This window comes from Pseudophryne corroboree, chromosome 11, assembly GCF_028390025.1.
Source record: "Pseudophryne corroboree isolate aPseCor3 chromosome 11, aPseCor3.hap2, whole genome shotgun sequence".
Taxonomy (NCBI): Eukaryota; Metazoa; Chordata; class Amphibia; order Anura; family Myobatrachidae; genus Pseudophryne; species Pseudophryne corroboree.
In genome coordinates, this window is record NC_086454.1 from 289,470,685 (window position 1) to 289,498,312 (window position 27,628).

Genomic DNA, 27,628 nt, shown 5'->3' on the forward strand with positions numbered 1-27,628 from the left:
TGTTTTCCTAATTTTAGCCGTTCTGGCTACATAAATTTTTAAGGCCCTGACTACATCCACGGATCTGGAATCCTCCAGGTCACTTGTAGCCACAGGCACCACAATAGGTTGATTCATATGGAATGAAGAAACCACTTTAGGCAAAAATTGCGGACGTGTCCTCAATTCAGCTCGATCCACATGAAAAATCAAGTAGGGGCTCTTGTGTGTAGTAACCTCTTCCCTGCTGGTGCAGGGGAACCTTGATTATCACTTGCTGTATACACAGCGTTTGAATTGCAGCTAACACTATATCCCTTTCCGATGTGGAAGCTGGTAGGGCCGATTTGAAAAATCGGCGCGGGGGCACCTCCTCGAATTCCAATTTGTAACCCTGGGAAACTATTTCCAACACCCAGGGATTCAGGTCTGAACTGACCCAGGCCTGACTGAAAAGTCGAAGACGTGCCCCCACCGGTGCAGACTCCCTCAGGGGAGCCCCAGCGTCATGCTGTGGGTTTTGGAGCAGCCGGGGAGGACTTTTGTTCCTGGGCACCTGCCGAAGCAGGTGCTCATTTGCCTCTGCCCTTACCTCTGGCGAGGAAAGAGGATCCCCGACCTCTTCTGGACTTGTGCGACCGAAAGGACTGCATCTGATAGGGTGTTACTTTCTTTTGCTGTTGGGGAATATATGGTAAAACATTTGATTTACCTGCTGTAGCTGTGGAAACCAGGTCCGTCAGCCCATCCCCAAACAATACATCACCCTTATAGGGTAGTACTTCCATATGTTTTTTGGAATCCGCATCACCCGTCCATTGGCGAGTCCATAAGGATCTTCTCGCTGAGATAGACATGGCATTGGCCCTAGAAGCTAGCAATTAGAGATGTGCACTTGAAATTTTTCGGGTTTTGTGTTTTGGGTTCGGTTCCGCGGCCGTGTTTTGGGTTCGACCGCGTTTTGGCAAAACCTCACCGAATTTTTTTGGTCGGATTCGGGTGTGTTTTGGATTCGGGTGTTTTTTTCAAAAAACCCTAAAAAACAGCTTAAATCATAGAATTTGGGGGTCATTTTGATCCCAAAGTATTATTAACCTCAAAAACCATAATTTCCACTCATTTTCAGTCTATTCTGAACACCTCACACCTCACAATATTATTTTTAGTCCTAAAATTTGCACCGAGGTCGCTGGATGACTAAGCTAAGCGACCCTAGTGGCCGACACAAACACCTGGCCCATCTAGGAGTGGCACTGCAGTGTCACGCAGGATGGCCCATCCAAAAAACACTCCCCAAACAGCACATGACGCAAAGAAAAAAAGAGGCGCAATGAGGTAGCTGTGTGAGTAAGATAAGCGACCCTAGTGGCCGACACAAACACCTGGCCCATCTAGGAGTGGCACTGCAGTGTCACGCAGGATGGCCCTTCCAAAAAACACTCCCCAAACAGCACATGACGCAAAGAAAAAAAGAGGTGCAATGAGGTAGCTGTGTGAGTAAGCTAAGCGACCCTAGTGGCCGACACAAACACCTGGCCCATCTAGGAGTGGCACTGCAGTGTCACGCAGGATGGCCCTTCCAAAAAACACTCCCCAAACAGCACATGACGCAAAGAAAAAAAGAGGCGCAATGAGGTAGCTGTGTGAGTAAGATAAGCGACCCTAGTGGCCGACACAAACACCTGGCCCATCTAGGAGTGGCACTGCAGTGTCACGCAGGATGGCCCTTCAAAAAAATACTCCCCAAACAGCACATGACGCAAAGAAAAATTAAAGAAAAAAGAGGTGCAAGATGGAATTGTCCTTGGGCCCTCCCACCCACCCTTATGTTGTATAAACAGGACATGCACACTTTAACCAACCCATCATTTCAGTGACAGGGTCTGCCACACGACTGTGACTGAAATGACGGGTTGGTTTGGACCCCCACCAAAAAAGAAGCAATTAATCTCTCCTTGCACAAACTGGCTCTACAGAGGCAAGATGTCCACCTCATCATCATCCTCCGATATATCACCGTGTACATCCCCCTCCTCACAGATTATCAATTCGTCCCCACTGGAATCCACCATCTCAGCTCCCTGTGTACTTTGTGGAGGCAATTGCTGCTGGTCAATGTCTCCACGGAGGAATTGATTATAATTCATTTTAATGAACATCATCTTCTCCACATTTTCTGGAAGTAACCTCGTACGCCGATTGCTGACAAGGTGAGCGGCGGCACTAAACACTCTTTCGGAGTACACACTTGTGGGAGGGCAACTTAGGTAGAATAAAGCCAGTTTGTGCAAGGGCCTCCAAATTGCCTCTTTTTCCTGCCAGTATAAGTACGGACTGTCTGACGTGCCTACTTGGATGCGGTCACTCATATAATCCTCCACCATTCTTTCAATGGGGAGAGAATCATATGCAGTGCCAGTAGACGACATGTCCGTAATCGTTGGCAGGTCCTTCAGTCCGGACCAGATGTCAGCATCAGCAGTCGCTCCAGACTGCCCTGCATCACCGCCAGCGGGTGGGCTCGGAATTCTGAGCCTTTTCCTCGCACCCCCAGTTGCGGGAGAATGTGAAGGAGGAGATGTTGACAGGTCGCGTTCCGCTTGACTTGACAATTTTCTCACCAGCAGGTCTTTGAACCCCAGCAGACTTGTGTCAGCCGGAAAGAGAGATCCAAGGTAGGTTTTAAATCTAGGATCGAGCACGGTGGCCAAAATGTAGTGCTCTGATTTCAACAGATTGACCACCCGTGAATCCTTGTTAAGCGAATTAAGGGCTCCATCCACAAGTCCCACATGCCTAGCGGAATCGCTCTGTGTTAGCTCCTCCTTCAATGTCTCCAGCTTCTTCTGCAAAAGCCTGATGAGGGGAATGACCTGACTCAGGCTGGCAGTGTCTGAACTGACTTCACGTGTGGCAAGTTCAAAGGGCAGCAGAACCTTGCACAACGTTGAAATCATTCTCCACTGCGCTTGAGACAGGTGCATTCCACCTCCTATATCGTGCTCAATTGTATAGGCTTGAATGGCCTTTTGCTGCTCCTCCAACCTCTGAAGCATATATAGGGTTGAATTCCACCTCGTTACCACTTCTTGCTTCAGATGATGGCAGGGCAGGTTCAGGCGTTTTTGGTGGTGCTCCAGTCTTCTGTACGTGGTGCCTGTACGCCGAAAGTGTCCCGCAATTCTTCTGGCCACCGACAGCATCTCTTGCACGCCCCTCTCGTTTTTTTAAATAGTTCTGCACCACCAAATTCAAGGTATGTGCAAAACATGGGACGTGCTGGAATTTGCCCATATTTAATGCACACACAATATTGCTGGCGTTGTCCGATGCCACAAATCCACAGGAGAGTCCAATTGGGGTAAGCCATTCTGCGATGATCTTCCTCAGTTGCCGTAAGAGGTTTTCAGCTGTGTGCGTATTCTGGAAAGCGGTGATACAAAGCGTAGCCTGCCTAGGAAAGAGTTGGCGTTTGCGAGATGCTGCTACTGGTGCCGCCGCTGTTCTTGCAGCGGGAGTCCATACATCTACCCAGTGGGCTGTCACAGTCATATAGTCCTGACCCTGCCCTGCTCCACTTGTCCACATGTCCGTGGTTAAGTGGACATTGGGTACAGCTGCATTTTTTAGGACACTGGTGACTCTTTTTCTGAGGTCTGTGTACATTTTCGGTATCGCCTGCCTAGAGAAATGGAACGTAGATGGTATTTGGTACCGGGGACACAGTACCTCCAACAAGTCTCTAGTTGCCTCTGCAGTAATGATGGATACCGGACGCACGTCTAACACCAACATAGTTGTCAAGGCCTCCGTTATCCGCTTTGCAACAGGATGACTGCTGTGATATTTCATCTTCCTCGCAAAGGACTGTTGGACAGTCAATTGCTTGGTGGAAGTAGTAAAAGTGGGCTTAAGACTTCCCCTCTGGGATGACCATCGACTCCCAGCAGCAACAACAGCAGCGCCAGCAGCAGTAGGCGTTACACGCAAGGATGCATCGGAGGAATCCCAGGCAGGAGAGGACTCGTCAGAATTGCCAGTGACATGGCCTGCAGGACTATTGGCATTCCTGGGGAAGGAGGAAATTGACACTGAGGGAGTTGGTGGGGTGGTTTGCGTGAGCTTGGTTACAAGAGGAAGGGATTTACTGGTCAGTGGACTGCTTCCGCTGTCGCCCAAAGTTTTTGAACTTGTCACTGACTTATTATGAATGCGCTGCAGGTGACGTATAAGGGAGGATGTTCCGAGGTGGTTAACGTCCTTACCCCTACTTATTACAGCTTGACAAAGGCAACACACGGCTTGACAAATGTTGTCCGCATTTCTGTTGAAATACTTCCACACCGAAGAGCTGATTTTTTTGGTATTTTCACCAGGCATGTCAATGGCCATATTCCTCCCACGGACAACAGGTGTCTCCCCGGGTGCCTGACTTAAACAAACCACCTCACCATCAGAATCCTCCTTGTCAATTTCCTCCCCAGCGCCAGCAACACCCATATCCTCCTCATCCTGGTGTACTTCAACACTGACATCTTCAATCTGACTATCAGGAACTGGACTGCGGGTGCTCCTTCCAGCACTTGCAGGGGGCGTGCAAATGGTGGAAGGCGCATGCTCTTCACGTCCAGTGTTGGGAAGGTCAGGCATCGCAACCGACACAATTGGACTCTCCTTGTGGATTTGGGATTTCGAAGAACGCACAGTTCTTTGCTGTGCTTTTGCCAGCTTGAGTCTTTTCATTTTTCTAGCGAGAGGCTGAGTGCTTCCATCCTCATGTGAAGCTGAACCACTAGCCATGAACATAGGCCAGGGCCTCAGCCGTTCCTTGCCACTCCTTGTGGTAAATGGCATATTGGCAAGTTTACGCTTCTCCTCCGACAATTTTATTTTAGATTTTTTAGTCCTTTATTTACTGATATTTGGTGTTTTGGATTTTACATGCTCTGTACTATGACATTGGGCATCGGCCTTGGCAGACGACGTTGCTGGCATTTCATCGTCTCGGCCATGACTAGTGGCAGCAGCTTCAGCACGAGGTGGAAGTCGATCTTGATCTTTCCCTATTTTTGGAACCTCAACATTTTTGTTCTCCATATTTTAATAGGCACAACTAAAAGGCACCTCAGGTAAACAATGGAGATGGATGGATACTAGTATACTTATGGATGACGAGCGACTGCCGACACAGAGGTAGCTACAGCCGTGGACTACCGTACTGTGTCTGCTGCTAATATAGACTGGATGATAATGAGATAAAATTAAAATATATATATATATATATCACACTAGTACTGCAGCCGGACAGGTATATATTATGTAATGACGGACCTGCTGGACACTGTCTGTCAGACTCAGCACTGCAGACTCCTAAAGTAAGCTACTAGTATCAAGAAGATAGAAAAAAAAAAAAACCACGGGTAGGTGGTATACAATTATGGATGGACGAGCGACTGCCGACACAGAGGTAGCTACAGCCGTGGACTACCGTACTGTGTCTGCTGCTAATATAGACTGGATGATAATGAGATAAAATTAAAATATATATATATATATATCACACTAGTACTGCAGCCGGACAGGTATATATTATGTAATGACGAACCTGCTGGACACTGTCTGTCAGACTCAGCACTGCAGACTCCTAAAGTAAGCTACTAGTATCAAGAAGATAGAAAAAAAAAAAAAAAACACGGGTAGGTGGTATACAATTATGGATGGACGAGCGACTGCCGACACAGAGGTAGCTACAGCCGTGGACTACCGTACTGTGTCTGCTGCTAATATAGACTGGATGATAATGAGATAAAATTAAAATATATATATATCACACTAGTACTGCAGCCGGACAGGTATATATTATGTAATGACGGACCTGCTGGACACTGTCTGCAGAATGCGTTTATAAAAACACCACACGACGAGTGTTTAACTTTTTCAGGCAGACAATCACAATATACTGGTGGTCAGCAGACAATCACAATACTGGTGGTCAGTGGTCACTGGTCAGTCACACTGGCAGTGGCACTCTGGCAGCAAAAGTGTGCACTGTACTTAAAATATGTACTCCTGCTATAACTGCTCCCCAGTCTCCCCCACAATTAAGCTGTGTGAGCAGTGAGCACTCAGCACAGTCAGATAATGATATACAGTATTACATATGATGCAGCACACTGGGCTGAGCACAGATATGGTATGTGACTGTGTCACACTGTGTATCGTTTTTTTTCAGGCAGAGAACGGATTAATTAAACTGGTGGTCACTGGTCACACTATCAGCAGCAAGTAGTACTCCTCCTAATAATATGCTCCCCAAAATTTGTGTCTCTCTCTAGTACTCTAGTCTAAACGGAGAGGACGCCAGCCACGTCCTCTCCCTATCAATCTCAATGCACGTGTGAAAATGGCGGCGACGCGCGGCTCCTTATATAGAATCCGAGTCTCGCGATAGAATACGAGCCTCGCGAGAATCCGACAGTGGGATGATGACGTTCGGGCGCGCTCGGGTTAACCGAGCAAGGCGGGAAGATCCGAGTCGCTCGGCCCCGTGTAAAAAAACCTGAAGTTCGGGCGGGTTCGGATTCCGAGGAACCGAACCCGCTCATCTCTACTAGCAATCCAATGTCCCTTTGAGCATCCCTCATAAATAAGACTGCGTCTTTTATATGGGCTAGAGTTAAGAATATAGTATCATCTGTCCAAGCTGCAATTGCGCTACACACCCATGCCCTCGCAATTGTCGGTCTTAGCACAGCACCCGTATGAGAATAAATACACTTTAAGGTAGTTTCTTGCCTGCGATCTGCAGGGTCCTTAAGGGCCACTGTGTCAGGAGATGGTAGCGCCACTTTCTTGGACAAGCGCGTCAGGGCCTTGTTCACAGTGGGGGATGATTCCCAAATCTCCCTGTCCTGCTTAGGGAAGGGGTATGCCATATAAATTATTTTGGGGATCTGCGGTCTCTTTTCCGGAGTCTCCCAAGCTTTTCCAAAGAAATCATTTAATTCATGAGATGCGGGAAAATTAATAATCTGTTTCTTTCCCTTAAACATGTGTACCCTTGTGTCGGGGACCGAGGGTTCATCCTCAATATGCAACACATCCCTTATTGCCACAATCATACACTGAATGGTTTTAGTCACCCTAGGGTGCAATTTTACTTCGTCGTAGTCGACACTGGAATCAGAATCCGTGTCGGTAGTAGTGTCTTGTGTTAAGGGACGCTTTTGAGACCCCGACGGGCCCTGTGAGTCGGTCCAATCCGAGGATTGACCCCCTGATGTCCCCCCTAAATCAGCCTTATCAAGCCTTTTATGTAAAGATGCCACACTTGCATTCAACATATGCCACATGTCCAATCCAATCCGGAGTCGGCACAACCGACTGGGACACACCACTCATTTGCTCCACCTCCTCCTTGGAGAAGCCTTCCGCATCAGACATGTCGACACACACGTACCGACACCCCCCACACACAGGGATTAACCTATAAGGGGACAAAACCCCAACCAGGCCCTTAGGAGAGACAGAGAGAGAGTATGCCAGCACACACCAGCGCTTAAAAACACTGGAAAAAATATGACCAGACAGCGCTTTCTTATATATAATATACCAATCCCCACTCACTGCGTCGCTAATGTGCCCCCCTCCTCTTTTTTCCAGCCTGTGAAGTTCAGCAGGGGAGAGACCAGGGAGCCAGCGTTCATGCATGCAGCTTCTGTGGAGAAAATGGCGCTGGTTATTGCTGAGGATCAAGCCCCGCCCACCCGATGGCGGGCTTCGGTCCCAGTGACTTTTCTATTAAAATGGCGGGGGATCTTAGATTTACTGCCTCCGCAGCCTAATCTATCTGAATTTGCCCAAAAGTGAGGAATATTGCTGCCCAGGGTGCCCCCCCTGCGCCCTGCACCCTTCCGTGCTGCTGTGTGTGTGTGACTGGGAGCAATGCCGCGCAGTACCTCATGAACATCTGATGTCTTCTGCCGCCTAAGATGTCTTCTGCCTTCTCATACTCACCTGGCTTCTATCTTCGGCATCTGTGAGGAGGACGGCGGCGCGGCTCCGGGACGAACCCCAGGTGAGACCTGTGTTCCGACTCCCTCTGGAGCTAATGGTGTCCAGTAGCCTAAGAAGCAGAGCCCAACTTGACAAGCCAGCTCTGCTTCTCTCTCCTCAGTCCCACGATGCAGGGAGCCTGTTGCCAAGAGGACTCCCTGAAAATAAAAAACCTAACAAAATTCTTTTTCCACAGAAAACTCTGGAGAGCTCTCTGCAGTGCACCCATTCTCCTCTGGGCACAAGATCTAACTGAGGTCTGGAGGAGGGGCATAGAGGGAGGAGCCAGTGCACACCCATAGTCAAAGTTCTTTTTAGGTGCCCTATCTCCTGCGGAGCCCGTCTATGCCCCATGGTCCTTACGGAGTCCCCAGCATCCTCTAGGACGTAAGAGAAACATTCGATGGGGAGTGTGATGCGAACGGTTTTGCAGCTGTCCACTGACTGAGGGGAATTTTCGCACAGTGTACACATTCATTCGCACACCTGCACGGGGTGAACTTACACTCCCCCTGGGCGGCAACTATCTGATCGCAGGACAGTGTAATTTGCAGCACAGCGATCAGGTCTAAATAGGGCCCACTGTTAGCAATGCAATACTTCCCATAAATAATGGGGGAATATACATGCTGACAAAGACTTTGTGAAACAACACACCGCTAAACAATGCCCAATGCCACCAATTTACAGACAGTCTCAGCTATTGTTTCTCACCTGCCGGGGTTATACTCCGTTGATTAGCAGGATCAGAGGTGGGGCAGTGATTTATCCTTCATATGCAGTCTTTGCCAATATATACTGTATAGCACGCTGTACACATAGAGGTCATGGGCACAACTGATGAAATATGTGTCAGCGCGACGGTCCCTACGTGCAGCAATCATACATCAGCCACATGTACTGTAGGGGCCCATTTATCATTAATCGCATATTCAATGCGATCTGGACATGTTGTTAGCGCCCAAGATCGCATTGTAATATGCAATTACGTTGACAGGATGTATCAAGAAGCACCAGCAGGGAACGGGCTCCGAATTGAGCCCGCCCCTGCCATATGTTCAGTGAACTGCCAGGGCTGTTGCGCATGTGCGATCCCACTGAACACACATGCACAGCAGCCATTTCTGTGGATGGTTCCAGGAGAACCCTCCACAACTACATATGCAGTGAGTAGCCCATAGGTAGCTGCGGGGGTCATTCTGCAAGTTGCTTTACATTCCGGAAGTTACTAAATCTGGCAGCATTTCATCCCCCCATAGAGGGAATGGAGGCATTGCAGCAGGTATCAGAGATATCTGCTGGGGTCCCTTCTACATACATTAAAGGGATATATAGTATTTGCAGTTAACCCCCAAAAATGAGGAAATAGCCACAAATATTTTCGGATAAATGGGCCACAAATTTCCAATTCCTTTGAAGAAATCTACTAGTTAGAAACACATCAGAATCTTATATTAATTTTCTCCCAAGGGCTTCGCTATTATAGGTGCAGGCAGTGCAGCTGCTATGGGACCCAGAGCTGAGAGGGGCCACTTTCCCTGTCACAGTTACATGTGTTATATACAGGGCGTAGCTACCATAGGTTCAGGCAGTGCAGCTGCTATGGGGCCCAGAGCTGAGAGGGGCCACTTACCCTGTCACAGTTACATGTGTTATATACATTTTTCACTACTGGGTGGCACATAGGGCATCTTTCAAACTTATGCCTTGGGGTCTGCAATATATCCAGTTACACCCCTGGACCTCCTCATTGCAGTGTAATATAAAATTAATTGGAGAGCATTACAATGTTGTATAATATGACCTGGGCCACTATAATGTGGCAGAATATGAAGTAAAGGCACTGTATGTCATAATGTGAATTGAGGATTCTGTGTTGCATAATGTGTACTAGCAGCCCTACAATGTGACATAAACTGAACTAGGGCCCTTTCAAAATGTTGCTATTCATAGCCAGAGCCACCAGATTACCAGCACACGGTGTGCACACCATCAGTCCGGCTAGCACGGGAGTCGAGTGCACCGGAACTGCACATTCTGACTATCTGGCAGCACGGAGCTGCGGCTCTGCATTGACCCATCAACACGCAGTCATTAGTTTGGCTGGCACAGGAGTCGAGTGTGCCGGAGCCACACTGTCAGGCAGTGTCGGACTGGGGCATGAAGGGCCCACCAGGGGAGGGACCCATATTTAGAGGTGTGGGCAGTCTCCAGGTGGGGTGTGGCCAGCCAACACAGAGGCTTGACTAACCATTAGTGAATGTATGGTCTGGGCCCCTTGATAAATATATAAAGCAAATACTGCATGCATGATAATATACCAGGTAGTAAAAACGCCATAGTCCTATGCAGTATAATGTAACATATATATAATGTATAATTCAAGTGCACAGTCTGGAACCTGATTCCATAGAGGAGGAGGTGGGACCCAGGCAGTGGGGCCCACCGGGGGTTTTCCCTGTGGGCCAGTCCAACCATGCTGTCAGGTCGGGAAAGCGGCGGGACGGCCGGTCAAGCTGCAGCTAGATTCTGCAAGTGATGTGGTGAGAAAACCATTCTATAAGGTCACAATAATGAAGTCCACATTTGCAAGACCCCTTGTCACTGTGGGATTGACAGATATTAATAGTGGAGAGAGTTGCCAATAGCAACAATATTGACAATTTTTTTTAACAAATTGTGGCCACATTGTTTCTTTCAAATTATCTTTTATACAGTTTACAATAGGTGCAGTGTGTATATAGGTGTGATTAGCAAGCATTATAGAGATAGCATGTTATAATAAACAATCAGCATTGAAGTAACATTTATAATTTGCATACTATAAAATCATACAGAGAAGCTGATTGGTTGCCATGGGCAACTTCTTTACTGGCTCACTTTTCCACTCTTTTCATTGCTTAGTACATCTCCCCCTTAATACCATATTTGAGCGCTGTGTTATTCTTTTGTTCGTATTTTGGGTTGGCTACCTTATCACAGCTGCTGAATACTGGTAGCTGAAGTGTCTTCCTTCTCAGCACCTAGGATACATTATTACTTACCATGGAGAGGTAGCCTAGGGCAACATGAGGTGTATCACTAATGCACCTCACCGCACACTGAAGAGAGTTACACACATTGGGCCTGGTTTAAGTCACACATACTGCCAATGTCTGATGCAGTGGAGCTTTTATTCTTTTACGCTGGGTCTATATCATACTGTGCATGACTGCATGGCAGGGAGTCAGAGTAACAACTGAGGAGCATGGGAGATGCACAGTCCCAGAAATGTGCTGAATATGTAATGGGCATTCCTGAGCGGGGGCTCAGCATATGGAGATAGTCCGTATTATGGGACTGATGCAAGCATGTTCCTGAAAGGGGTGGTATTCATGTGACTGGCGGTCGGAAGACCGACAGTCACATGACCTCCTCCAGCATCCCGACCCCTCACTATCCCGATGGACGGCATGCCGGCAAACATGGACTATTTCCACTCGTGGGTGTCCACGACACCCACAGAGTGGGAATAGAACCCGTGGTGACCGCAGGTCGCCACCGAGCCCGCAAGGGTCTTGCTGCACTCGCCCCTCCCCGCCGGGATCCCGGCGTCGGTATGCTGCGGGGATCCCGGCGTCGGTATGCTGACCGGCGGTCTCCTGACCACCGGTCAGCCTTACTACACCCCCTGAAAGTAGTTGTGTTAACCAATGCTCACACAGGAGGCCATACTCGGATGGAGAAACTGCACCTGCTATAGGGCTGCTGCAAATAAAGCCAGGGCCATAACTACAGCACGTGTGTGTGGACCGGGCACTGCACATAGGGGGTCATTCTGACCCGTTCGCTCGCTGCGTTTTAACGCAGCAGAGCGAACGGGTCCCTGCTGCGCATGCGCCGGCGCCATGCCAGATGGCCGAAGGCCGTAGCAGGGATGCGATCGCCTCTGCCTGATTGACAGGCAGAGGCGATCGCTGGGCGGGAGGGGGCGGAACGGCGGCGTTTGGCCGCCATTTCGTGGGTTTGGTCTGCTCAATGCAGGCATGGCTGGACCAAACGGGGGGCGAGCCGCAGCGGCTGCGTGATGTCACACACAGCCGCTGCGGGCCGGGGAGCGATGAGTAGCTCCCGGCCAGCGAGCTAAAGCTGCGCTGGCTGGGAGCTACTCTTGAAGTGCAAAGGCATCGCCGCTGTGCGATGCCTTTGCACTTCTGCGAGGGGGACCGGACTGACATGCGGGGCGGACTAGCCCTGTGCTGGGCTTCCCCCCGCATGACAGGGAAGAAGATCGTAGCTGTGCTAAATTTAGCACAGCTACGATCAACTTGGAATGACCCCCATAGGGGGTAATTCAGAGTTGATCGCAGCAGCAAATTTGTTAGCAAATGGGCAAAACCATGTGCACTGCAGGTGGGGCAGATTTAACATTTGCAGAGAGAGTTAGATTTGGGTGGGTTATTTTGTTTCTGTGCAGGGTAAATACTGTCTGCTTTATTTTTACACTGCAATTTAGATTTCAGTTTGAACACACCCCACCCAAATCTAACTCTCTCTGCACATGTTATATCTGCCCCACCTGCAGTGCACATGGGTGGTCAACTTTTTGCTGCTGCTGCTGCAATGAACTAGTACACGCCTATGGGGAAGTGTATTTTAGCTTAGCAGGGCTGCGATCGCTTGTGCAGCCCTGCTAAGCTAAAAAAATTTCAAGCAGAAGAAGACCAGCCCTATACCTACTTACCCTGTGCGACGATCTCTGCGATGCTGGTGCAGGCTTTGACGTCGCCTGCGTTTTCCTTACTACTCCCCGAAAACGGTCTCCAACGGTCCGTATCCGCCCAGGTACACCTTCTTCTTGTCAATCTTCTTTGTGGTCGGCTCTGCGACCGCTTCCATCGTAGGACGCAACGTAACCCGGCGACCATTGTCGTCTGGCAATGTCACGCACGCGCATTGCGGCCGCCGCGCATTCCGGACCCGTTCGCACCGTGCGTGCGAACGGGACGGAATGACCCCCATGGTTTTGCCCATTTGCTAACAAATTTGCTGCTACGATCAAGTCTGAATTAGGCTCCTAGTGCTGCAGGGTAGGGGGCGCTGTTGGCGGCATTTGCAATTACCTGTTTTAATCACTTTCACTTGCAGCCTTTTTGAAGACCAGCATCTCCTGACCGCCCGTCTCCTACCCTGACCCCTTCTGTCGCTAATACCTATACAACATTGAGATTTCTGTTATTCAGCCACACTGTCCTTTATAACATTTCGAGATGCTGACATACCCGGGATTCAAACCCATTGTCTGTGGTATTGCAGTCAGACAATCTAGTCAATGATCTTTCTGCCCTTGCATAGAAAGCTAGAGAATTCTAAGATAGAGAATTCTAACTATTTGAAGCTTAACTTGTAGTTTGTGAAAAAAATTATCAGCATTGCGACTGAGCAGATCTATGTAATGTATGGCTGCGAGAGATTGGATGGGTGTCTGAACACTACATAGATCTGCTCAATTACAATGCTGAATATTGAAATACGTTATTTAATAAAGGGTATTGTGATTGTAACTAAATAACAATGAGCTCTCAAGTTAAGTGTGTCTAAATCCATATGCTTGCAGTGGTCTATAAATGTGTGTGTAAATGTGTATATATATATATATATATATATATATATATGTTGTGGGAAAGGGCATCATAGCATGGGATTTCTCTAGGATTAATCTTGTCCTGCCCCTTCACCACACGCCTTATGTCCCTATTGAAAAAAATGGGGGCGGGGGGTGGGGTGCCAATTCTCTCTCTGGCACAGGGCACCAAGTCTAGTTAGGGCTCTGACTAAAGCTGGAGCGATGTTGGGCTAATTTGCCGTTTCGTAACGATAAACTGCCTACATTGCTCAGTGTTAACGTGTGAGTGCGTGCTACCACGGTCGCTAGTGATGGACGCAAGGTTTGATGTGCTGCAATATCACTAGTTACCTTGTTTATGTTAAGCTCGTTTCAGTGTGGACACATAATCTGGGCTCAGGGGCATTCCAATTTCGGAATTTATGCCTGTCACTTCAGTGTGTACCCAGCTTAAAGTAGCTATGGACACTGCCATTGGGCATCTTAGTCTTTACACCTTCGGACACACAAAGGAGCACCAGGGAAGGGCTTTTTAGCGGTACTTGCATAAAGTCGCAGACGGGAGACCACAAAAGACGCAGACATGGATGTTGTGCATCCATCTAAGAATCATACACTGGAGATCTTATTGTAAAAAAATAGACTTCATTGGAAATGCACATCACAGACATCACAAGGGGGGTGTGGGACACTCCCGGGTGTCACTCTTAGAGAGCGTGACAACAAAATGCCGGATCCTCTGCAGTGACAGGAGCTGGGTACTGAAGTGTGACATTAGTCTGCAGCAACTGGCTACTGGCCCATGTGGTCACGCCCCTTTATCTGAGGCCACTCCCCTCATCTGTCATGCCCCATGTGTCACCAACCCCCAGTTCCGCCGCTGCTCCACATAAGCACTGTCTGGTAACAAACAAGTTCAATCATACACCTGCACTTTTCACTTGAAAAGTGCAAGAAACATTTAAAAAATGGAATTTACAAAAAAAAAACCCAAAAAACCTGTAAGCGTATTATACCACGGAAAAGGCCTGGATAAAAAAAACAAAAAAAAACGACTTTTTAGCTGATCAAAACTAAACATATACCACTAAGTCTTGGAAGTATAATTGACTTCTTAGTATGTATGGGACTTCAATCGCTCTAAGGTGTTTTCAAGACATTCCACAGCTTGTGAGATTAGTGATGTATACAAAGGTATGTATACATAGAAAAGTATACTATGTGCACATTGAGATGATCACCTAACTGATCAAATTATTATTTTTTTCTTTTAGGACACAACCCTGCAATCTTTAAGCACATATATCTGGTTTACCATGGTGAGATAACCTCTTATATACTTTATATATTTACACCTTTACACCTACAATAAAAGAACAGTTATACTGTGTATTTGCAATATACTAATATAGTCAGGGCCTTCTTTTCCATTGAGCATAATGGGCAGTTGCCCAAGGGTCACAGGATCAGAAGGGCCCTGGACTGATAGCTGAGGGTCCCCTCTTTCCAGGGATACCGGATTTTTGAAAATTGGCCCTGGGGAATTGAAAATATCCGACTTCAAACCTGCAGTCCTCGTCCGAACCTGTTAATTGCTATTCCTGGCTGGATATCTTCGGTTATGTGCAGGGCCACTTGGGCAGCAGCCATCTTGATTAGGGATGCTTTTTAAATTAGATTTCTTACATACACTCGTCTCAGTCTTATGGAACAGCTTGGACACCTCTGACAGCCCATTTGCATTATTTGTACACTGCACATGCACAAATAAATAATAATAATAACTTTATTTATATAGCGCTTTTCTCCAGCTGGACTCAAAATTGCTTTACATACATCATAAACATACAGCAATAATTAAGACCAACAAAAGTCTAGAGGGCAAATAAGCATAATGCTGAGTTGGTGCAGACATTTTTGGCAACTTCCACAGGCTGTCCATTCCACCCGCAAAAGGTACCAGATGAGGCAGCCGTCTTGGGCACACTATGTGGTATTACTAGTGATGAGCGGGTTCGGTTCCTCGGAAACCGAACCCCCCCGAACTTCACCCATTTTACACGGGTCTGAGGCATACTCGGATTCTCCCGTATGGCTCGGTTAACCCGAGCGCGCCCGAACGTCATCATCCCGCTGTCGGATTCTCGCGAGATTCGGATTCTATATAAACAGCCGCGCGTCGCCGCCATTTTCACTCGTACAGTGGAAATGTTAGGGAGAGGACGTGGCTGGCGTCCTCTCCGTTTATTAATAATATTTGTGCTTATTGCTTACTTGTGGGGACTGGGGAGCAGCTGTATTATATAGGAGGAGTACAGTGCAGAGTTTTGCTGACAGTGACCACCAGTATACGTTGTCTGCCTGAAAAACACTCCATTTCTGTGCTCAGTGTGCTGCATATATCTGTGCTCACACTGCTTTATTGTGGGCACTGGGGTCCACCAGTATATTACATAGGAGGAGTACAGTGCAGAGTTTTGCTGACAGTGACCACCAGTATACGTTGTCTGCCTGAAAAACACTCCATATCTGTGCTCAGTGTGCTGCATATATCTGTGCTCACACTGCTTAATTGTGGGGACTGGGGAGCAGCTGTATTATATAGGAGGAGTACAGTGCAGAGTTTTGCTGACAGTGACCACCAGTATACGTTGTCTGCCTGAAAAACACTCCATATCTGTGCTCAGTGTGCTGCATATATCTGTGCTCACACGGCTTAATTGTGGGGACTGGGGAGCAGCTGTATTATATAGCAGGAGTACAGTGCAGAGTTTTGCTGACAGTGACCACCAGTATACGTTGTCTGCCTGAAAAACACTCCATATCTGTGCTCAGTGTGCTGCATATATCTGTGCTCACACTGCTTAATTGTGGGGACTGGGGAGCAACTGTATTATATAGGAGGAGTACAGTGCAGAGTTTTGCTGACCAGTGACCACCAGTATACGTTCTCTGCCTGAAAAACACTCCATATCTGTGCTCAGTGTGCTGCATATATCTGTGCTCACACTGCTTTATTGTGGGCACTGGGGACCACCAGTATATTATATAGGAGGAGTACAGTGCAGAGTTTTGCTGACCAGTGACCACCAGTATACGTTGTCTGCCTGAAAAACACTCCATATCTGTGCTCAGTGTGCTGCATATATCTGTGCTCACACTGCTTAATTGTGGGGACTGGGGAGCAGCTGTATTATATAGGAGGAGTACAGTGCAGAGTTTTGCTGACAGTGACCACCAGTATACGTTGTCTGCCTGAAAAACACTCCATATCTGTGCTCAGTGTGCTGCATATATCTGTGCTCACACTGCTTTATTGTGGGCACTGGGGACCACCAGTATATTATATAGGAGGAGTACAGTGCAGAGTTTTGCTGACCAGTGACCACCAGTATACGTTGTCTGCCTAAAAAACACTCCATATCTGTGCTCAGTGTGCTGCATATATCTGTGCTCACACTGCTTTATTGTGGGCACTGGGGACCACCAGTATATTATATAGGAGGAGTACAGTGCAGAGTTTTGCTGACAGTGACCACCAGTATACGTTGTCTGCCTGAAAAACACTCCATATCTGTGCTCAGTGTGCTACATATATCTGTGCTCACACTGCTTTATTGTGGGCACTGGGGACCACCAGTATATTATATAGGAGGAGTACAGTGCAGAGTTTTGCTGACCAGTGACCACCAGTATACGTTGTCTGCCTAAACAACACTCCATATCTGTGCTCAGTGTGCTGCATATATCTGTGCTCACACTGCTTTATTGTGGGCACTGGGGACCACCAGTATATTATATAGGAGGAGTACAGTGCAGAGTTTTGCTGACCAGTGACCACCAGTATACGTTATCTGCCTGAAAAACACTCCATATCTGTGCTCAGTGTGCTGTATATATCTGTGCTCACACTGCTTTATTGTGGGGACTGGGGACCACCAGTATATTTTATAGGAGGAGTACAGTGCAGAGTTTTGCTGACAGTGACCACCAGTATATATAGCAGTACGGTACGGAAGGCCACTGCTCTACCTACCTCTGTGTCGTCAAGTATACTATCCATCCATACCTGTGGTGCATTTCAGTTGTGTGCAGTATATATAGTAGTAGGCCATTGCTATTGATACTGGCATATAATTCCACACATTAAAAAATGGAAAACAAAAATGTGGAGGTTAAAATAGGGAAAGATCAAGATCCACTTCCACCTCGTGCTGAAGTTGCTGCCACTAGTCATGGCCGAGATGATGAAATGCCATCAACGTCGTCTGCCAAGGCCGATGCCCAATGTCATAGTAGACAGCATGTAAAATCCAAAAAACAAAAGTTCAGTAAAATGACCCAAAAATCAAAATTGAAAGCGTCTGATGAGAAGCGTAAACTTGCCAATATGCCATTTACGGCACGGAGTGGCAAGGAACGGCTGAGGCCCTGGCCTATGTTCATGGCTAGTGGTTCAGCTTCACATGAGGATGGAAGCACTCATCCTCTTGCTAGAAAACTGCAGTGCCACTCCTAGATGGGCCAGGTGTTTGTGTCGGCCACTTGTGTCGCTTAGCTTAGTCACACAGCGACCTTGGTGTGCCTCTTTTTTTCTTTGCATCATGTGCTGTTTGGGGACAATGCTCCATGCTCTGGACACTACGCTGACAGACACAGCAAACCTTCTTGCCACAGCTCGCATTGATGTGCCATCCTGGATGAGCTGCACTACCTGAGCCACTTGTGTGGGTTGTAGACTCCGTCTTATGCTACCACTAGAGTGAAAGCACCGCCAGCTTTCAAAAGTGACCAAAACATCAGCCAGAAAGCATAGGAGCTGAGAAGTGGTCTGTGGTCACCACCTGCAGAACAACTCCTTTATTGGGGGTGTCTTGCTAATTGCCTATAATTTCCACCTGTTGTCTATTCCATTTGCACAACAGCATGTGAAATTGATTGTCAATCAGTGTTGCTTCCTAAGTGGACAGTTTGATTTCACAGAAGTGTGATTGACTTGGAGTTACATTGTGTTGTTTAAGTGTTCCCTTTATTTTTTTGAGCAGTGTACTTGTTTCTTACACTTTATATTAAGAGATACAGATTTTCAAATAATTATGTTAATTTGAAATACCTACCCTGAACAATTTTAAAGCAACATACAAGTATTATGGAAAATGTGACCACTGTGTTTTTAAATCAATTAATACCTATTTTTTTTCTCATTTTAGGAATGGCAAAATGAATTTATAAGTTGGAATCCTGATTACTTTTGCGGGATTGATAGCTTTGCAACTCCGGGTACAAACCTATGGCTTCCAGACCTCTATATCTATGAACTGTAAGCCTATGATTAGTGTTCTCTACCATTATTATATACATATCATGTGTATGTGTGTTGGGCATAGGGGGAGATTCATAGGCAGATTAAGGGGGGGATGCAGGGCATACTGTACCCTGGGCCCCTCTTTGTCAGGGGGCCCCCCAGCCAGAGCAGACTGATATCACTAGCTTTCTCTCTTAATGCGAGATCCAGAATGCGAACAGGACAGTATGCAGTGCAGGCAGAGACACAGGAGTATCATGTTTCATGAGCTACCGATGGAGATTTCTGACCAGAGGAGAGATAGGAGGGTGGAGAGAGCTGTAAGTAATACAGGGATCCTAGCTTCTCCTCCTCTCTGCCTGGGTATCTCAGTCCTGTATAAACTGTTATGCAACTAAACCATTTGGGTTTAGAGATAGAGACACACACAAACAATCCTCCCGAGTCCTGTCCCAGTATGTAAGTAGTACAGAGGCTGATGCTATTCTTGCTTATGACAAGATACATTTTTTATTTTTCTATGTGTATTTTAGGGTTGTTTAAGTTGTCTTTGTTCCACTACAAGAAAATTGTATAAAATAGTTGTCTTTCAATTAGGTGGAGCTACTGTATAAACAGTACCCAGGCATTATTAAACTATTAGTATAAAACTAATATACTCCATTGGTTTAAATTTAATATACACAATATATACCTCCCACCATGACCCATTCCAGGAGGGACAAAATGCTCTCTACCTGGACTTCCTTCTTAATTTATGATTGCAAAAACCTGTGTTGAAATACCTTTCTTATCAATTAAATATTTCAACATAGGTGACGCCAATTATATATTAAGGGGTAAGTCCATGTAGAGAGCATATTGTCCCTCCTAAAATTGGCCATGTTGGGATTTATGCACAATCTTATATACATCCCCCACCTTCCAGCGGGGCCCCTCTGTCTTAAGTGCCCTGGGCACTCCCAAGGCTTAATCTGGCCCTAGGGAGATTTCTTATCCATGCCCATCTCACTTTCAGAAAGAGACCCCTTTTTTAAAATTAATGACAAGTTTTCTGAAATGAAATAATTAATAAACATAAAATTACAACAATCTCTTTTAACAGCTAAACTGTGCAGTATGTGCAGATTTCTCAATAAAATAATATTAAATCATGTTTAAAAAGCTATTATAAGTGATTAGCTAAATCACTTATAAATGTACAGAAAAACCCCTTACTTTACCTTTACTAAAAGGATAGGAAGAATTGTCACCCATAAGAACCAATCAGATTCTAGATTTTCATTTTATAGCATATATATATATATATATGTGTGAATATGGGTAGGTAGGGGCTCTGGCGACCAACTGGTGTTTATAAAAAAAAAAATATTTAGCGGACTAAAATGCAATTTACGAAGGACATGATAAAAAGACCTTTTTTTGTAAAAGAATAAAAAACATTTATTTTGCAAAACGTAAAAAACGTAAAAAAACACTAATTTTTTTTTAAAAACTGCTTTTTTGCACAGAACTACATATATGATAAAAAATATATAGTAAAACAGAATGTATACTAAAAAGAAACGGATGTATAAAAATCTTAAGACATAAAAATACCGGAAGTGGGGCATTCGCGCATGCGCACTCCGCAGCCGCCGACACAGGAAGTGTGGCGGAAGTGCGGAATAACAATAGGAATCATTCAATACACCATTTAAACAACTTACTAAACTCGTTTTCTAATATAACTATCATGGGATGCCTCTCCCTAGCCTATTAGTACTGCTCCATCATTTGTTTCTTCGCTTTTAATACCAACTATGTATTTGATACACTTTCATATTGTTAATTGACAGGAAGTGATGTCACAATTAGTAAACCCCTTATCAGTAGGTATATAAGCCTGCTCTGCACATTCAGTCACTACCCCTTGATGAAGTCAGATAGACGAAACGCGTTGGGATATCCTGTATGACCCTCCATCTTAAGTTAAGCAGTTTTTTTAATTACAAATTTCTTTATTCTTTTTATGTCTTAATATTTTTTTTTTTTATAAACACCAGTTGGTCGCCAGAGCCCCTACCTACCCATATTCACCTTAATCTTACACAGCATCTTACCAGTGCTGAAATTTTAGGGGACGGCTGACACCCTATTACTCATAAGGGAGTGTTTTTTACATATAAATATTTTTTCATTTTTAGGTGTTTTTTTCCCTCACACGTGGCGCTATACTCCTATTTTCTATATATATATATATATATATATATATATATATATACCAGGAAAAGGCAAATGGAGCACTCACCAGACTTTTCATTGATTAGAATATCAAAAGGAAATTTTATTCTCCAGACAGCACAGCATGACTGTTTACTGCAGTCCAATATAATTATTATATAAAGCCCAAACGTTTTCGGTCATGTCCAGACCGTCATCAGGGGACACAAGGAACATCAGAGAGCTGTCACATCACAGTAAGAGAACCAGCAGCCTAACTGACCCTACCTCACCGGCTCCTTATCTACCCTCTATTCAAAAAACGCGCCAAAGTTGCGTCATCAAATGGGCGGAGTTAGCCCAATATATTCAAAACACCATATACAGGTACAACCCTTAAATCATTATGTATATGTATTAATGCCAGCGTCTCCTACCTCAACCCATGTCTCCAGTGTCAAATATGTTACCATGAGGGGTAGAACCTTCCACACCAAACTAGATGGACATAGACGGGCGATCGTTACGTTCCGCCACGGTTGCTTAGCAACCACCACGAGGTCGTCCCATATCCGCCAGCCGCCAATGAGTACCTGGGCGGAAGTGACGTATCGGGCTGGTTACCAAGTGACCATCCGAGCGTCTCCCCACATATGGCCAATAAACACATAAGCAGAGGTGACGCATCGGACTGGTTGCCAAGCAACCTTCCGAGCGTCACCTCGCATTCATTCCATGATGGAAGGCAGTGAAACTTTCATGCGGTTGCCAAGCAACCCACCGGATGCCTCACAGGGCAGTCCCAGAAGCAAACAAAAACATCATCTCTTGGAGGTAGCCGAACTACCGCACACCAAACCAATAGTTTACGGCAACATAGCCATAGTATTACGGGGCAGATACTCAGCAACCAATCAGTGCCACATTCGGAGATCGTAGCATAAAAATTAGCATTAAGCAAGAGACTAATCACCTAATCATTGTGATTTATAGAGGACCCGTTATAGTGGTGCAATTTAGATACTGTGGGTAGTAAGGAGCCAGTGAAGTACGGCCGACAACTAATCATGACAAAAAAAATATATATACATAACAAAAAATAAACAACAACAAAACATACATATATATATATAATCAAACATACACATATGTATATATAAAAAACACATACATGTGTGAATAGCTAACAAAAAATTATGTATATACACCAAAAAATTTATAAAAATATATATACTTCATAATCCCTATGCAGTGCATTGGTCTTAAAGGACAAAAAGCCATGTCCATTATCTGAGAAAAATCCCTAAATGATTATTCTCATTTAACCCATTTGGGGCTAGAGTTCCCAATCTGAAGATCCACCTTGCCTCCAATTTCCTCAGGATAAGAGCACGGTCTCCACCCCTCTCGGGTTCCGGTACCCAATCAATCATGCGACATCTAAGTGCTGAACCATGATGTCCCGCTTTGAGAAAATGCTGTGCAACCGGTTTATCAGATGTACCAGATGTGATTGCTTGATGAATCGAACTCCTGTGGTTTGCCATTCGTTCTCTAAAAGTGCAGGTCGTCATCCCAACGTATGCCAGGCCACATGGGCATAGAAGCATATAAACAACATGGCTGAGCCTACAATGAAGCTTATATCGGATGTTAATCAGTTTGCCAGTATGGGGGTGTGGAAAGGAAGTACCCGGCATTAGCGAGCGGCACGTCACACACCCCACACATCTGAAACAACCTGGCTTCTTAGAATTTAGCCACGTGTTACTTTCCTTAGCATCAAAGCGTCGAGCCGGTTGCATAAGGATCTGCTTCAAGTTTCTTCCACGTCTGTAGGCCATCATTGGGGGATTCTCCAGGGTACCCTTGAACTTCGGGTCCGACCTTATTAATGGCCAATGTTTTTTCATGGTTTTGGAGATAACAGGAGACATATCATCATATTGTGTCACAAATATCATCCGATTCTGTCCGTGATCACGTTTCTGGTGAAGTCTCAATCTAGCTTTTGTCAGACAGCTCTCAACCACACTACTTGTGTATCCCCTCTCAAGGAAACGTTCTTTCATCTGTCTGATCTGTGCTTCCGCGGAATCAGGATTGGTATTATTACGTAGAACCCTCATAAATTGGGAGATAGGGAGGCTTGATTTAAGGGTGGGTGGGTGCTTACTGGTCGCGTGCAAGAAGGTATTTCTATCAGTTTCCTTCCTGTATAGTGTGGAGCCCAGTTTTGTTCCATCTCGGAATATAGTCACATCCAAGAAATTAATGGAGTCATATTCACAAGCCCCAGTAAAGCGGACCGTGGACTCTAGACTATTAAGTTCATTCAACATAGAATGAAATTCCTCCCTGGTGCCAATCCACAATAAAAATATGTCGTCTATAAATCTCTTATAATATGCAATCTTATTCCCAAACTTAGGATAGATGTTCCTAGACTCGTAATCATGCATAAAAATACCTGCGTACATCGGGGCCACATTAGACCCCATTGCGGTCCCCGAACACTGAAGGTAATAATTGCCCTGATAGATAAAGTGATTATGTATCAAAATTAACTCAAGCAGCTCAAGAATAAATTCACATGGAAGATGCATATTACCATGCCTGATCATCAATTTCCTAACCGCCTCAATCCCTTCAATGTGAGGGATGATAGTATATAAAGATGATACATCCAGGGTTGCAAACAACATTTTTTCATTAAGATCTCCAAAGGCAAATATATTATCCAAAAAATCACTTGTATCACGGAGATAACTCGGTATATAAGGGATGAGTTCTTGTAGAAAACTGTCCACAAAAATGGCGAGAGGCTGTAGTAGAGAACCCCTGGCAGAAATAATAGGTCTGCCAGGGGGGTCCACCAATGACTTGTGGACCTTAGGTAGCGTATAAATCAATGGGCATATTGGATGATCAACCCTTAAATACGAGGATACCTGTTCAGTAAGCCAGCCATTCTGCATGGCCCTATCAATGACCTGATCTATTCGTTTTTTTAGCTGGCATGCTGACTGGATGTCTGCGGTGACTGTCTTGAAAAAGACCTTATAGGTCAAAACGTCGACTATTTATTGATGACTGCGATGAACTAATAAAAGCCTTTTAATTTATTGGACTGGTGAGTGCTCTCTTTTGAGATCTCTTTGGTCTCGGATACCTGGTATATGTGAAACTCTCCTTGGGGTTTTTTGAGGAGCACCCCTATATATGGATTTTTCTGATGTGAGTGCGGACTTTCAAAGAAATTATATATATATATATATATATATATATATATATGTATGTGTATATATATATATATATATATATATATATATATATAGAATCTGATTGGCTGTTGTGGGCAACATCTCCAGGTAGAGGGTTTGATTAATCTTCTTTCAAATATTTGCAATATACAGCAGATTCATTGGTTTATATTCCGGTTTCCAATGTATAGAGCAATGTAGCAATCCACCATGCCGGAAGCATGGCAAGCGAAGCGAGCCTGCAAGGGGACGTATTTTAACAAAGTTACTATCCATGTCACAAACCATTACCTTTAGTAAACTTGTGACGAGCAAAGTGGAGCCAGCCACTGTGTCCGAAGCGTGGCGAGCGAAGGGGTGCATCTCAACAAATCTGGATAAAAAAAATTTAAAACACAAAATAACATCAAAAATTTTGACCTTCACTAACTTTTGTCTAACTTTTGGCCTTCAAACTTTTGATCCTGTCGAACTTTTGACTGTCGACCATATGGTGCTGACCTATTGACTGTGTATCTTTTCACTGTCTACCTTCTGTACCACACCCACTCCGGGTGCCCATGTACAGTATACATAGACTACTCTAAACCCTTCACCTCAGTTCTTTACTTTATCTCTTGTCAAGATTTTACTCGTGTTACTGTGATATATTGTCTGGGTCTCCTTAGCTCTCTGGTGCCCTGGCTAATTATTTTTATCCTGTATCCTTCCAAGTTTCCTATATTTTTAATTATTGAAGACCTAACCAGTGTCTTATGCAACTTTAATTTTGGTCTTTGTTTGAAGAAAATTTTAAAAAATCGATTTATTTTTGCCTATAATGAAAAGTATAAGGGGTCTATTTACTAAGCCTTGGGTGGAGAAAACATGGACAGAGATAAAGTACCAGCCAACCAGCTGCTACTTGTCATTTTTCAAACCCAGCCTGTAACATGGCAGTTAGGAGCTGATTGGCTGGTATTTTATCTCCGTCCACTTTATCTCCATCCAAGACTTAGTAAATAGACCACTAAACCAGGTCAGAGTTTCGCCACAAGGGAACAGAATAGAGATCTGTTGATCTTTAGGATGTGTGTAACATATTTTGCCCATACAGACAACATTGATGTACGGCACACATCACAGAGGTAACTGTAAGAAAACTATTAGGCTGTTGTGTGGTCCCCCCTCCCCAAAAAGACCCATTTTGAACTGGATGCAAATGAAGTTTTTATACCAAGAAATAATTGGAATATATGCTCCAGAGAGTAGCTAGGAAAAAAATAGTAGTATACACCCATCAGCAGGGGCTACCAGCGCATGGCAATGGCAAAGTGGATGTGGCAGATAAAAAACTGCAGGCGTGGTTTATCTAATGGGGATGCTGTTTAAATGTGTAGCGAAATATCTGAAAAATCATTATGTCTAAGAACAATACACAGGGGGGGTGCACGGTGTCAGTGGTAACAGGTGGGCTGCATAGTACCAGTGTACACAGGGTGGGGGCACAAGGGGGATGCATGGTGTCAGTGGGCACAGGTGGGCTGCATAGTACCAGTGTACACAGGGTGGGGGCACAAGGGGGATGCATGGTGTCAGTGGGCACAGGTGGGGTTGCATAGTACCAGTGTACACAGGGTGGGGGCACAAGGGGGATGCATGGTGTCAGTGGTAACAGGTGGGCTGCATAGTACCAGTGTACACAGGGTGGGGGCACAAGGGGGATGCATGGTGTCAGTGGGCACAGGTGGGCTGCATAGTACCAGTGTACACAGGGTGGGGGCACAAGGGGGATGCACGGTGTCAGTGGGCACAGGTGGGCTGCATAGTACCAGTGTACAGAGGGTGGGGGCACAAGGGGGATGCATGGTGTCAGTGGGCACAGGTGGGCTGCATAGTACCAGTGTACACAGGGTGGGGGCACAAGGGGGATGCATGGTGTCAGTGGGCACAGGTGGGCTGCATAGTACCAGTGTACACAGGGTGGGGGCACAAGGGGGATGCATGGTGTCAGTGGGCACAGGTGGGCTGCATAGTACCAGTGTACACAGGGTGGGGGCACAGGGGGGGATGCACGGTGTCAGTGAGCACAGGTGGGGTTGCATAGTACCAGTGTACACAGGGTGGGGGCACAGGGGGGGATGCACGGTGTCAGTGGGCACAGGTGGGGTTGCATAGTACCAGTGTACACAGGGTGGGGGCACAGGGGGGGATGCACGGTGTCAGTGGGCACAGGTGGGGTTGCATAGTACCAGTGTACACAGGGTGGGGGCACAGGGGGGGATGCACGGTGTCAGTGGGCACAGGTGGGGTTGCATAGTACCAGTGTACACAGGGTGGGGGCACAGGGGGGGATGCACGGTGTCAGTGGGCACAGGTGGGGTTGCATAGTACCAGTGTACACAGGGTGGGGGCACAGGGGGGGATGCACGGTGTCAGTGGGCACAGGTGGGGTTGCATAGTACCAGTGTACACAGGGTGGGGGCACAAGGGGGATGCACAGTGTCAGTGGGCACAGGTGGGGTTGCATAGTACCAGTGTACACAGGGTGGGGGCACAGGGGAGGATGCACGGTGTCAGTGGGCACAGGTGGGGTTGCATAGTACCAGTGTACACAGGGTGGGGGCACAGGGGGGGATGCACGGTGTCAGTGGGCACAGGTGGGGTTGCATAGAACCAGTGTACACAGGGTGGGGGCACAGGGGGGGATGCACGGTGTCAGTGAGCACAGGTGGGGTTGCATAGTACCAGTGTACACAGGGTGGGGGCACAGGGGGGGATGCACGGTGTCAGTGGGCACAGGTGGGCTGCATAGTACCAGTGTACACAGGGTGGGGGCACAAGGGGGATGCACTGTGTCAGTGGTAACAGGTGGGCTGCATAGTACCAGTGTACACAGGGTGGGGGCACAAGGGGGATGCATGGTGTCAGTGGGCACAGGTGGGCTGCATAGTACCAGTGTACACAGGGTGGGGGCACAAGGGGGATGCATGGTGTCAGTGGGCACAGGTGGGCTGCATAGTACCAGTGTACACAGGGTGGGGGCACAGAGGGGGATGCATGGTGTCTGTGGGCACAGGTGGGGTTTGCATAGTACCAGTGTACACAGGGTGGGGGCACAGGGGGGGATGCACGGTGTCAGTGGGCACAGGTGGGGTTGCATTGTACCAGTGTACACAGGGTGGGGGCACAGGGGGGGATGCACGGTGTCAGTGGGCACAGGTGGGGTTGCATAGTACC

The 27,628-nt window shown here is 46.4% G+C and overlaps 1 protein-coding gene across 1 annotated transcript in view; it reads left to right on the forward strand.

Annotated features, from left to right (window-relative positions):
- LOC134968747 (5-hydroxytryptamine receptor 3A-like) overlaps positions 1–27,628 on the forward strand; it is a 107,665-nt gene that overhangs the window by 42,016 nt on the left and 38,021 nt on the right. The window contains exons 3-4 of the mRNA XM_063944241.1: positions 14,914–14,958; positions 18,850–18,959. Coding sequence (XP_063800311.1) covers positions 14,914–14,958; positions 18,850–18,959 — 155 coding nt within the window. The remainder of the gene's footprint in view (positions 1–14,913; positions 14,959–18,849; positions 18,960–27,628) is intronic.